Source organism: Girardinichthys multiradiatus, chromosome 9 (genome assembly GCF_021462225.1).
Source record: "Girardinichthys multiradiatus isolate DD_20200921_A chromosome 9, DD_fGirMul_XY1, whole genome shotgun sequence".
NCBI lineage: Eukaryota > Metazoa > Chordata > Actinopteri > Cyprinodontiformes > Goodeidae > Girardinichthys > Girardinichthys multiradiatus.
In genome coordinates, this window is record NC_061802.1 from 26434696 (window position 1) to 26448034 (window position 13339).

The 13339-nt window shown below is 40.2% G+C and overlaps 1 protein-coding gene across 1 annotated transcript in view; it reads left to right on the forward strand.

Annotated features, from left to right (window-relative positions):
* Positions 1 to 3052: 3052 nt before the first annotated feature.
* abl2 (c-abl oncogene 2, non-receptor tyrosine kinase) overlaps positions 3053 to 13339 on the forward strand; it is a 30696-nt gene continuing 20409 nt past the window's right edge. Inside the window, exon 1 of the mRNA XM_047374905.1 lies at positions 3053 to 3756. Coding sequence (XP_047230861.1) covers positions 3540 to 3756 — 217 coding nt within the window. The 5' untranslated portion in view covers positions 3053 to 3539. The remainder of the gene's footprint in view (positions 3757 to 13339) is intronic.

Sequence of the window (13339 nt, forward strand, 5' to 3'; positions counted from 1 at the left end):
AAACTGTCCACTTAGGAAGCAACACTGATTGACAATCAATTTCACATGATGTTATCCAAATGGAATAGACAACAGGGGGAAATATTTGGTAATTAGCAAGACACTCAATAAAGGAGTGGTTCTGCAGGTGGGGACCACAGACCACTTCTCAGTACCTACAGGTCCTTCTCAAAATATTAGCATATTGTGATAAAGTTCATTATTTTCCATAATGTCATGATGAAAATTTAACATTCATATATTTTAGATTCATTGCACACTAACTGAAATATTTCAGGTCTTTTATTGTCTTAATACGGATGATTTTGGCATACAGCTCATGAAAACCCAAAATTCCTATCTCACAAAATTAGCATATTTCATCCGACCAATAAAAGAAAAGTGTTTTTAATACAAAAAACATCAACCTTCAAATAATCATGTGCAGTTATGCACTCAATACTTGGTCGGGAATCCTTTTGCAGAAATGACTGCTTCAATGCGGCGTGGCATGGAGGCAATCAGCCTGTGGCACTGCTGAGGTCTTACGGAGGCCCAGGATGCTTCGATAGCGGCCTTTAGCTCATCCAGAGTGTTGGGTCTTGAGTCTCTCAATGTTCTCTTCACAATATCCCACAGATTCTTTATGGGGTTCAGGTCAGGAGAGTTGGCAGGCCAATTGAGCACAGTGATACCATGGTCAGTAAACCATTTACCAGTGGTTTTGGCACTGTGAGCAGGTGCCAGGTCGTGCTGAAAAATGAAATCTTCATCTCCATAAAGCTTTTCAGCAGATGGAAGCATGAAGTGCTCCAAAATCTCCTGATAGCTAGCTGCATTGACCCTGCCCTTGATAAAACACAGTGGACCAACACCAGCAGCTGACATGGCACCCCAGACCATCACTGACTGTGGGTACTTGACACTGGACTTCTGGCATTTTGGCATTTCCTTCTCCCCAGTCTTCCTCCAGACTCTGGCACCTTGATTTCCGAATGACATGCAGAATTTGCTTTCATCCGAAAAAAGTACTTTGGACCACTGAGCAACAGTCCAGTGCTGCTTCTCTGTAGCCCAGGTCAGGCGCTTCTGCCGCTGTTTCTGGTTTAAAAGTGGCTTGACCTGGGGAATGCGGCACCTGTAGCCCATTTCCTGCACACGCCTGTGCACGGTGGCTCTGGATGTTTCTACTCCAGACTCAGTCCACTGCTTCCGCAGGTCCCCCAAGGTCTGGAATCGGCCCTTCTCCACAATCTTCCTCAGGGTCCGGTCACCTCTTCTCGTTGTGCAGCGTTTTCTGCCACACTTTTTCCTTCCCACAGACTTCCCACTGAGGTGCCTTGATACAGCACTCTGGGAACAGCCTATTCGTTCAGAAATTTCTTTCTGTGTCTTACCCTCTTGCTTGAGGGTGTCAATAGTGGCCTTCTGGACAGCAGTCAGGTCGGCAGTCTTACCCATGATTGGGGTTTTGAGCGATGAACCAGGCTGGGAGTTTTAAAGGCCTCAGGAATCTTTTGCAGGTGTTTAGAGTTAACTCATTGATTCAGATGATTAGGTTCATAGCTCGTTTAGAGACCCTTTTAATAATATGCTAATTTTGTGAGATAGGAATTTTGGGTTTTCATGAGCTGTATGACAAAATCATCCGTATTTAGACAATAAAAGACCTGAAATATTTCAGTTAGTGTGCAATGAATCTAAAATATATGAATGTTAAATTTTCATCATGACATTATGGAAAATTATTAACTTTATCACAATATGCTAATATTTTGAGAAGGACCTGTATGCTTTCTGGCTGATGTTTTGGCCACTTTTGAATGTTGGTGGTGCTTTCACACTCGTGGTAGCATGAGACGGACTCTACAACCCACACAAGTGGCTCAGGTAGTGCAGCTCATCCAGGATGGCACATCAATGCGAGCTGTGGCAAGAAGGTTTGCTGTGTCTGTCAGCGTAGTGTCCAGAGTCTGGAGGCGCTACCAGGAGACAGGCCAGTACACCAGGAGACGTGGAGGAGGCCGTAGGAGGACAACAACCCAGCAGCAGGACCACTACCTCTGCCTTTGTGCAAGGAGGAACAGGAGGAGCACTGCCAGAGCCCTGCAAAATGACCTCCAGCAGGCCACAAATGTGCATGTGTCTGCACTAACTGTTAGAAACCAACTCCATGAGGCTGGTATGAGGGCCCGATGTCCACAAATGGAGGTTGTGCTCACAGCCCAACTCCGTGCAGGACGCATTTCTTTGGAGGGCGCATGACCCTCCATGTGCTCGCCAGAGGTAGCCTGACTGCCATTAGGTACCGAGATGAGATCCTCAGACCCCTTGTGAGACCATATGCTGGTGCGGTTGGACCTGGGTTCCTCCTAATGCAGGACAATGCTAGACCTCATGTGGCTGGAATGTGTCAGCAGTTCCTGCAAGATGAGGACATTGAAGCTATGGACCAGTTCCCCAGACCTGAATCCCATTGAGCACATCTGGGACATCAGTTGATTAATTACAACTTGATTTATGTTTTCAAGCCTTTGTTTCTGCTAATTATGATGCTAATGAAAACATTTAAGATTAGAATATTACACCAGACCAATTAAAAAAAAGTTTTATACTGAGATTTGGGCTTAATGCAAAGTGTGTTTAATGCCTCTCTTATTAATTTCTCTCTCTTTATCAACGTTTTTATTAAAAATTGCATGGCTATTATTGTACATACTCTTCTCAGTAATCAATGGAAAACACTTGGAGAATTTGGGTAATCAGGTCCAAGTGTTTGAGGCTGAAAGTCCTCCTTGCCATCACCCTAATCTTTAGCTCCTCTCTATAGATTCTCCAACAGAGTCACGTTGGGACGATGGCTGAGTCACTCCAAACATGCTAAGTTTACTTTAAAAATAAATCTGCCATGTTTATATACAATTTTTCATATTTTCAGTTCATATTAAAAATATAATCACACCCCTGATAATAAATATCCAAATCCATCTAATATTTATGGCTGAGAAAACGGGAAGTCTTACAAGGCTTTTTTTTTTTTTTTTAAGTACTTCTGAACTTATCCTCCTGTCATCTTTGATCACGCAGCCCACACTGGTTGGACCGGACCGGTGTCGGCGCTGAAGCTGACAGGGGGCCGGTGCGAGCCCCCCGCCTTGTGCAAACACATCCTCTATTCTGCGGTAAAGATGGCGGCGTCAGAGGGGGCGCGCAGTGGCTCGACAACGGTAAAAAGGTTTTGATTCGGTCCCCTTTGACTGAGTAAACCCGTCGGGTAGCTTTCATTACTCCTCGTAATTCATCTGGACCACCCGGATAGAGAAAATCGCTGTCACACGCCGGGGTTGTGGTTTTATTGTTAGAGGCAAGCTGGGTGGGTTTCACTGGTAGCTGCTATCGTTAGCCGAGCCAGCTAACACGGGCTAGTTCACGTTCGAGCAGAACACCGGAGATAGGATTCGGGCTAGGCCGCTGCAGTTCGGGGGAATGTGAGCCGTAGGGACACAGTGGGGGGAGGTTTGCTTGCTTGGTCCCAAACGTCCTCACGCATAAGTACCGGGATGGGACAGCAGGTTGGCCGCGTCGGTGAGGTTACATCGACCGGACTCCAGCCGCCACAGCCCCACGCTTCCCAGCCACACCAAGGGAAGGGGAGCCGGGGGAGCGTCACCGGGAGGAGACCACGGGAACCCGGCTGCAGCACCGGGATACCACCGGGCAGGACAGCCGTGGCCAACGTGCCCGATCCTGGGATAAATATATTCACGCAGCATTCAGGTAAAGAGAGAGCCATCACTGCTATTTGTCAACGACGCCTTAGCGGAACTAGCTGTAAGTTCCAACCTTAGTTTTAAATACATCCTCTATTTACTTCTGCTTTAAATTATCTGTCTGCAAACGCTGACTTTAAACATTTTATTCCAGTATGGCATGTTTCGGCATGAGGCCTAATGGTCCTCGAAGGTGTAAAACTTGTGAAAACAGAGAGAATAGTTCAGTGCTTTCTGCTGTAGGATGTTCTTTAGATATCTGGTTGGGAAACACTGATTATTGCCTCCGGAGGTTGACATGCAATTCCTATCCATTTAACACACAATAAGATCCACATACCGCAGGTTCATATTACAGTATCCAGTGGTTTTCAAAGGTTCTCTTTGTAGAGCTTACAGTTACTTGGTGAAACCGATGCAAAGTTTAATCCACTGGACACTATAAGCAGATTAATAAAGCTACATTTGGTCATTATTTAAGGATTCTCAGATGTTATGTCAATGTATTTTTGACACAAAAAACATTCTTACATGAACAGAGTTCATCTGACTCAGAACCACAGTTTTTCTGTCGGTTCTGCCTCGAGGCAGTTCATGTACATTGGCACTGATAGATGTTATCTACAAATGCACCAATCAGGTCTTTCCTGGCTGATACCGATTTCCAGATTTCTTCGAGGTTTGCCCCACTGATTCCTTTTTTCCCCTAACAATTACAACACATTGTAGAGAACAGTTTGGTTGAGGTAGTAGTTTTGAACAGAAAAGGGATTTTTAAAGAATTTTCCTATTTATGCATCAAAACATGTCTGTAACCTTTATCAGATCTTTATTAAATTTTAAAACCGTGCATTAGGCTAAATGGTGGGTGTACTTAGATTTTACACACTTAGATTTTATACACATAATACATTTACACATAATACTCAGCTTCATGCAAAAACACTGATGTCCCAGCCAGTTAGGACATGCAGAAAATGCAACCTATGGGAATGGAAAGCATTTTTCTGTTCTTGGCTCTCGCGTCTCAGAAGTAACAGTCCTCTCAGACAGCCAGACAAGTCCTCTCTGAGTGTAGCATGGCTCGTTGTCGGCACTGTTCTGTTTTCTCCGATGTTGGGGAGAGAGCAGCCTTTTTATAGCTACCGGGATGCTGTCAAACAGCCTCTCTGCAGAGAGACTGCAACTCTTCAAAGCACACAATAATAGAACAAAGGCTCTTTAAGTGGGGAAGCTTGCCACTGTGCACTCAGTCCTCCAATGTATATCAAACTGGTGCTATATTCTGGTTGTCTATTGATGTAGTTGTTATATTGATTAAGCATTATCTCATCCATCTTTGTAAGTGAAAGCGGTTTTATTAAGGAGGGCAGTTTGTCATGTCAGTCACAAACTCTAGGTAGATTCAACCTAAACTTCCAAAATAATCAGGATCTATTTATGCGATGACAGCAAAATATGTCTTTAACAAAATAAATGAAGAGGCAGCTGCTTTAGCCTATCCTAATTTATTTCATGGGTTGATAAAGTTTACTATTCATACCCAGCATTACGTTTAAATTAATAGGGCTGCCAGACTAGATTGGTTAGACAGTACAGGGTATGGTAAAAATGAGTCAATGGAGTGCAGAAGTACAATACCATATTTAAAAAAGCCATACAAAGAATACTTTTGAGTTTAATTTTTATAAAATTTGGTGTTTTGTAAATTATATAATACCTGATATAATGAATAAATGGAATTGGTTTCTAACTATATTGTACTGTAGTAAGTTGGAATATATATTTTTTAAAAGGGACTGTATGTACTTTGATTTTAATGAAATATTTACTCTAATGGATTGACCTATAATTAGATTTAACTAGAATGTGAACTGGACTGGATGGGACTATTAATCGAGACTGCTTTTGCATTGATTTGGATTGAACTCAACTACTTTGAGACGAATTGGGTTGAAGTAAAGCTGCACCACATTTTTGAAGTCATAGACTGCAATGTTTCTGGAGATGTAGTGAAACATGCAGCATTTTGCATAATTCAGTCCAGGTTTTACATATCTTATAGTTTAGGGGTGGGCAATATGGACATACAATTTTATCACAATACTTTTTTGGTACCATTGTGACAACAATAAAAGTGATGATGAAAACTCTAACTTCGTCTCATAAACAACATTTAATCATATTTCTGAATTGATTGATATTTATTGATGCTCATGGTGCAAAGAATCGAGGAAAGTCTAAAAATAAGAATTGAAATTATAAGTTTTGTGTCATAAATGTCAAAATGTGGTTATGGGAACCTCTGTTCAGAGTAGAATAATTCAGTACAGATTTAATCTTTTTAAGGTTTTGAAGCAGAGGTGCTCAGTTGCAGTTTAGATTCATAAAAAAACACTTGAATACCCCTTAAATTTAGCACTGATGAGAAGCTTTGAACCACACCAACTTAAGCTCCAGTTACTGGTAACAGTTTGCCACTCGCAGTGCTTACAAACTGTCCATCCAATCTGTCACTTATACTTTTTTATCTACTTAGTACCCAATATGCTGCCACACTAGCTGTTTAATATGGAAGCAAATCGTTACCATATTTCAAATGAAAAAGCATTTTCAGAAATGCTTTTTCATTTTAAGAATGTGGCTGCATTGTTTGACTCATAAATGAAATTAGTTATCAATAATCCTATTTGCATTTTAATTTTCTTCTTCACGACTGCACATTCTTTCACTTAATTAAAATGAAAAAGAAAAATACATTTTAGATTTATTTTTCAAAATGTACCCCATCAAATAGATACCAAAATTCAATTTGAAATGTAAAATTTGAAAATGAAAAAACATTTCCAGAAATTCTTTTTCATTTTAAGAATGTGGCTGCATTATTTGACCCATAAATAAAATTAGTAATCAATCATCCTATTTGCATTTGCATTTTCTTCTTCATGACTGCATATTTTATGCAATAATCAAAAAGAAAACGAAGCAGACATTGCTTTTTCGTTTTCGTGGTCTGCCCACAAAGTCCTGCCCAGAACTCGAAAACGAAAAAGCATTCCGAGCTGCGGTCGCAGAAGAGTGATGTCAGCAGCCGCTCTTCCTCAGCTCCCTGCTGACCGAGCTACCCATCTTGTTCAGTAGGGGGCGCTGTGCACGTCTGCATTGCATTACATTGCAAACGTGCCGAGAAATTGATTGAATTGCAGCAGGACCGAGCTCAATTTGTGGCAGTGACAGGAAGAACTGGTAGTTCCGCCACAGCTCCACAGTTCCGGTGGCAGAAGCTGCCACCGAAGCTGCCACCGGAACTGCCACAGCCTGCCGCAGGGTGGCACGGGATTCCGCGTGGATGCCAGAAGGTGCCACACCGGCCGTAAAACTTGCCAATGCGGTTGCCGCTGTTTTTGTGGAAGCTGATGCTGATTATCGGCAAATGGGTTGTCATTATTGTTATAGCCTGTTACCTTTAAATAATGATTTCATTATTGATTATTATTTAATAAACAGCTTTAGACCCATAACATAAGGTGATTGTATTTACTTGACATGGAAAATAAATAGCACTATGTGTATGTGTGACGTGTTGAAAGGATGACGAAGATTTATTGCACAAACAGCCGGTTTATTATAGAGCACGAGCGGCTATTCTGATTTGTCACTCAAAGAAAAATATAAATAAATGCTTAAAAACACGCTGGATGTCCGAGGCCATGAGGATGCCACCGGAACTACCAGTTCTTCCTGTCACTGCCACAAATTGAGCTCGGTCCTGCTGCAATTCAATCAATTTCTCGGCACGTTTGCAATGTAATGCAATGCAGACGTGTACAGCGCCCCCTACTGAACAAGATGGGTAGCTCGGTCAGCAGGGAGCTGAGGAAGAGCGGCTGCTGACGTCACTCTTCTGCGCCCGCAGCTCGGAATGCTTTTTCGTTTTCGAGTTCTGGGCAGGACTTTGCGGGCAGACCACGAAAACGAAAAAGCAATGTCTGCTTTATTTTCTTTTTGATCATGGCATAAAATGTGCAGTCATGAAGAAGAAAATGCAAATGCAAATAGGATGATTGATTACTAATTTCATTTATGGGTCAAATAACGCAGCCACATTCTTAAAATGAAAAAGCATTTCTGTAAATGCTTTTTCATTTTCAAATTTTACATTTCAAATTGAATTTTGGTATCTATTTGCTGGGGTACATTTTGAAAAATAAATCTCAAATGTCTTTTTCTTTTTCATTTTAATTAAGTGAAAGAATGAGCAGTCTTGAAGAAGAAAATTAAAATGCAAATAGGATTATTGATAACTAATTTCATTTATGAGTCAAACAATGCAGCCACATTCTTGAAATAAAAAAGCATTTCTGGAAATGCTTTTTCATTTGAAATATGGTAACGATTTGCTTCCATAGTTTAATGTTGGTGGAGGCTTTTTTAGTGCTTTCTTACCCAAATTCTGTCATCTCCAGCAACAAGAATTACTTCATTGTTTACCTTAAAATAAGAGCCTTTCTGGTCTGGTCTGCTTCTCTTTGTCTTGTTCACCTTAATCTGTCTGGTGTAAGCTTATAGTACAGCGGGACAGGCTGAAAATATTGAACTATTGCAAACTGAATTAATAACTCTGGAAATATAATAGCCAATAAATACTGCATTCGAAGCAGCCATTTGAGATTTTATTTCTGCACACACGGATATATTCAATATATTGCACAGTCCTAATTGTACTTGAATGGTGGTTTTTTCATTTGTTTCCAGTTTGGACAAAAAAAAAAGTTTTAGATTGTTTTTTTTTATATCAGATCTGATTTCATCAGTGTTTTTAACAACTGCTCCTACTATAAAGCTAGTCTTTCTGTTATCCTTGGTCATTTTCAGCTAGAAAGACAGCTGCTAAGCTTACCTGCTAAGGTTTGCATCAGTGTTTGCTCAGCTCGTCTTTATCTCAGCATCCCTTTCTTCTCATCCTATTTACCTGTTAAGACAGGCGGGCGGGTCAGCTCAAAACCCCTGAGCTAAACGAGGGCAGACAAATGAGCAGACCACCTCTGTGCTGATTTAAACGGAGGCAGTCAGACAGCACCCTCTTGGCGAATTGATTCGATTGTCATAGGAGCTGCGACGTATTGATGGTTTCACTCCTTTTGCATCATCAGGATTTTAGAGATCTCATCTTCAGCAGCGAGTTCACCTGATATTCTCACTGCTATGTTGGGGGACCTCTGTTATTGAAAAGTTGTTACCAAAAAATAGAAAAACATCTCATCAACAACTCTTCCATGGTTGTAATCTAATTTATTGCTTTTCTTTATATGTCATATTTGGATTAGTTAAATAATAATAACAATTTTGCATTTGAGGGCTGCATGTGTGCACAGAGGTTGGGGAGGGGGTGTAGACTTGGGAATGTGTCATATGGGAAAACTGAGCTCAGTGTGATTAGCGTGTGCACATGTATGAGTGTATGAGGACTGAAGTGGTGTTGTGGCCAACAGCAGATGGCTGGTGCTGTTCTGACCCACGCTTTGTTCTCTGTGTGGTTGAGTTGGATAGTTACAATAACAGCATAGAGTATTAACTACCACTGGAGGGTATTTTTTATATTTTTTTAAATAAAACCAAGATGGCGATTAGGATTTAAACAGATCATAGAAACTGGGGCAGATGAGTGGATTTGCATTTTTTTATTTTTTTGGCTGTTTTACTGATGAGGCGCTTGGATCTACCTAAAATACTGTCCAGAGGCGAAGAGAGATTCCTGAATCCGGGTTTCAACAACCTAAGCTGATTTGCATCATGAGTGAAATTAGATTAGTGCCAAATCCACTTTTCTGTTGACTCTAAGGCCTGAAGCCCCAGCTATTAGGATGTGTATAACCAGCAGTGTAGTATCAGGGTAAGGAATATTCAAACACTTCACTGGCTACCAGGGGGACTTTAATAGGCTTTATAGAGCGATATCTATTAGCCATGATAAAGGGAGGATAAAAGGACACCTCTTTGTACAAATTACTGTCATTAACCACTAGGAGCAACTATGCCCCTGCCCTTCCTCCTCTGGGTGGAAGAGATTAGAAATTAGGGCAGAACTTGCGAGTCCAGCTGATGGAATCTATTGAGATCCACTAGCAGAAGCAGAAAGGGTTGTTTTTCTGTGCACAGACAGTTAAAACACGATGAAACATGACTTATCTCTATCTATACATGGTATTGATATATGTATTTAAAGTTGTTTTAAGTGGTTTTATTTCAACAGAAATGTCAAAGAAATATATATTGCTGAAGTTGCAATTTAATCTATGATATGTGTTGAAGGTTTTTGATGTTAATACATAAACCAAACAAAAACCCTCTGGAAATTTTGTAATATTTTTCAGGTACTTATCACACCCAACATTATACCTTTTTATATTGTTGTGCTCTTCATAGAGTTACACTGAAAGTCTCTCAGGCTGCGTGCATGAGGTTATTGTTTAAGCCTTTATTCCCGCTGCTGCCCAGCAGTGCACAGTAACATGAATGGGAGGAAAAATCTGCATTATTTGATGCTTGATACAGAGAGAAAAATCTGCTCCCTCAAACAGGTTCTAACATGAAAACACTGTAAACTTGAGGCTGTATGATGGAAGGTTTTAGCGGTTTTTAAACCGTATCTTTTTAAAACCTTTGTATACCATGATACTGCTGCCAGCTAAGGTCTTGTACTCCTCTTATGTTTTTATTAAATGATATAATGATGTATGTGCCTACTTTCACATCCCATGCCTGTCTTTTACTGGAACTAACCACAGAGCGTCTCTGTTCTTCGTTCGCCTCCAGGCCCATCAGCCGATCAGCTCTACACCTACTGCTATTTAACCTCTGTTAAACCCCGGCTGCCATAATGGGTGTCAATTCTGATTCAAAGGAGAAAATATCCTCTAATTGTGTTAAATATGCCATAAATCAGAGTTCAGGCATTTATCTGATTTGCAGGTGATCAAACTAAATAACAGATTAGCAATTATTTAAAGTTTTAAAGTTGACCTCTTAAATGTTGCATGGTTTTACCGAATTCATGCTGTAGTATCTCGGCCCCCAGTTACAGCCTTAAGCCTTTGCATCTGCTATGAGTCGACTAATCGGTAGTTCCCAGAACCGCGGATCTAGTGTGTGTTTGCTGGCTTCGGCCCTGTTGCTTTTTATCATTATTGAATTGGGATTAATCAAAACACTTAGTGATTAGCAGTGCAGATGGAATAGCAATGCTTCCATCTGTCAGCCTGAAAACACCAGAGGGTTTTAAACTTCGCTGGAGAGTCTGGCCAAATTATTTGTAGGTGGCCTCCAGTTTTCACTCTTACACTGTGGTAGTGTTTCAGGAGAGGAGTTAGATCCAGCGAGAGAGAGAGGAGGTCTCGGTGCCAAGCCTGTTAAGCACTGGTTTGCTTCCAGGATGAGTGCTCTATTGCTGGCATTATCACTGCCGCTTATCTTGTGGGTTGCAGGCTGACGACTTGGCAGGAAATGCACTCTTGCACACACTTACTGTAGCCCCCAGCACTTATCCTCAAAATCATACGTGCAGTTTTATACATTCTTTTAACTCCTTTCAGTCGTTTTTAATGAACATGTAAAGTTGTGCGGCTTTTGTTGAGGATTATCCAGCAAGTCCATCTTCTAATAATCATCCAACAAGCTGATCAGCCAGAAACCCTTTAATCTGGTTGCTATGTGGCATTACTGTGCTCAAATGCTCAGTGAAATGCTTGATTATTTTAGCATTGAAAAGCCTGTATATATTGGATATTTTGTTTTGTATTTATTATTATTTTGTTTTTACATGAAGGTTGATTTCAATCGGCCTGAGATCCAGACTAGAGACTAGAACGTCCACCATTCTATTGTCTGCAGCCAGCGTGCCAGCACTCTGACCCACGTTTTTTAATTTTTTTTTTTTTTAAAAAGGTCATGGGACATGCGCTTTAAAGTATGAATAGGGACAACCTTCCTTGTATTTCCTTAATTTTCGTTAAGATTCAAACTCATCTGTTTAAAATTGTAATTGACAAGTAAAACCTCAAAGAAAACTGGAAATTGGTGCAAACCACCAAATTTAGACAGAGAACTTCATCGGGAAAGAATAATGGTCAAAGTATTCCTGCAGATTCACAGAAATCATTCAAAGAGTAAAGCTGAAGAAACATTGAATTATTTTAAATCTAACTTGATGATTTGAAACTGGAATAGTGCAAGAAGAACAAAATGATTAGGTCTTTTCTGGGCTAGATCTTTGGATGGCAGAAAGTTCATGCAAGGTCCAAAAACAACAAAGTAAATGCCACACTTATTTTTCCCACTCTGGTGCTTTAGACTACCTAAACAAAGTCAGAATTGATCACAATCTATTCCAAGTAAATGTGATTTATTTAATCATCTGAGCAAGTCATGTGGATTTGAAATGGTATTTACCTGGACAGTTTAGACTCTACAGCTTGAGGTGTCTGAACAGTGTGACTAAATAAAAGGAAGGAGTTCCCTTTTGTCTCTAGTTTTTCCAGACAGATTGATTCTTTGGAATGCGTCACTGCAAAGGGCGAAGAAAGGTGAGGAACATGAGAGTTCTTGTTCAGCCCTACAATTAAATCTGTTGTGGAAAACACACCTCTCTACCTGTGAGGACATGGCATCATGAACATGCCACACAGGTGATTTGCAACATCTATCAGAGAAATTGCTTTTCCATTGGTAAGAACTTGGAGATTTCCAGTAAGGACTAAGATCAGATGTAACTAAATATCAAATTAAAGTTGAAAGACTAAGAGGTCAAAAGCCTTATAAGAAATTAAACATTGTTGCAAATACCTTGTTTGCATTCTAGGGATGGAGAAAAAAAAAATCCCCCAAAAGGGCTTCATTACAAAATATCTTTGAGTCAAAGCATCGTTTAATCCACAGGACCGTAAACGGTTCAGTCAACAAAGGGATACATAATGCTTCCATTTACATTAGTGTGATGGAGAAAGACTGGAAATAAAAAGAAGAAAACATCAAGAATGCCATAAATGTTGGGGTATGTCAAGTAAATAGAAGGAAACACAACAGTAACATAGAACATAATCAAAAGGTTATTGTTTTAGCAATCATATTCATGAAGTAAAGCTTGCACACTGCTCAAAAAAATAAAGGGAACACTCAAATAACACATCTTAGATTTGAATGAATGAAATATTCTCATTGAATACTTTGTTCTGTACAAATTTGAATGTGCTGACAACAAAATCACACAAAAATCATCAATGGAAATCAAATTTATTAACCAATGGAGGCCTGGATTTGGAGTCACACACAAAATTAAAGTGGAAAAACACACTAGAGGTTGATCCAACTTGCCACAGGCATCCACATTCTCAGGACCAATGTATTTAAGACCAAGATGGCTTTTTTTAGTCTTTAATATGTTTATTGAATTTTCACAATATGCAAAATTACAAAACAACAAACCACTCCACAAGATGGCCTTTTTATGGAAAGAGTTTCTGTTGTAAATAATAAATTAGTGAACTCACTGTAGATGATAGCTGAGATAAAGAAAAGCAGAGGAGCAGCTCTGC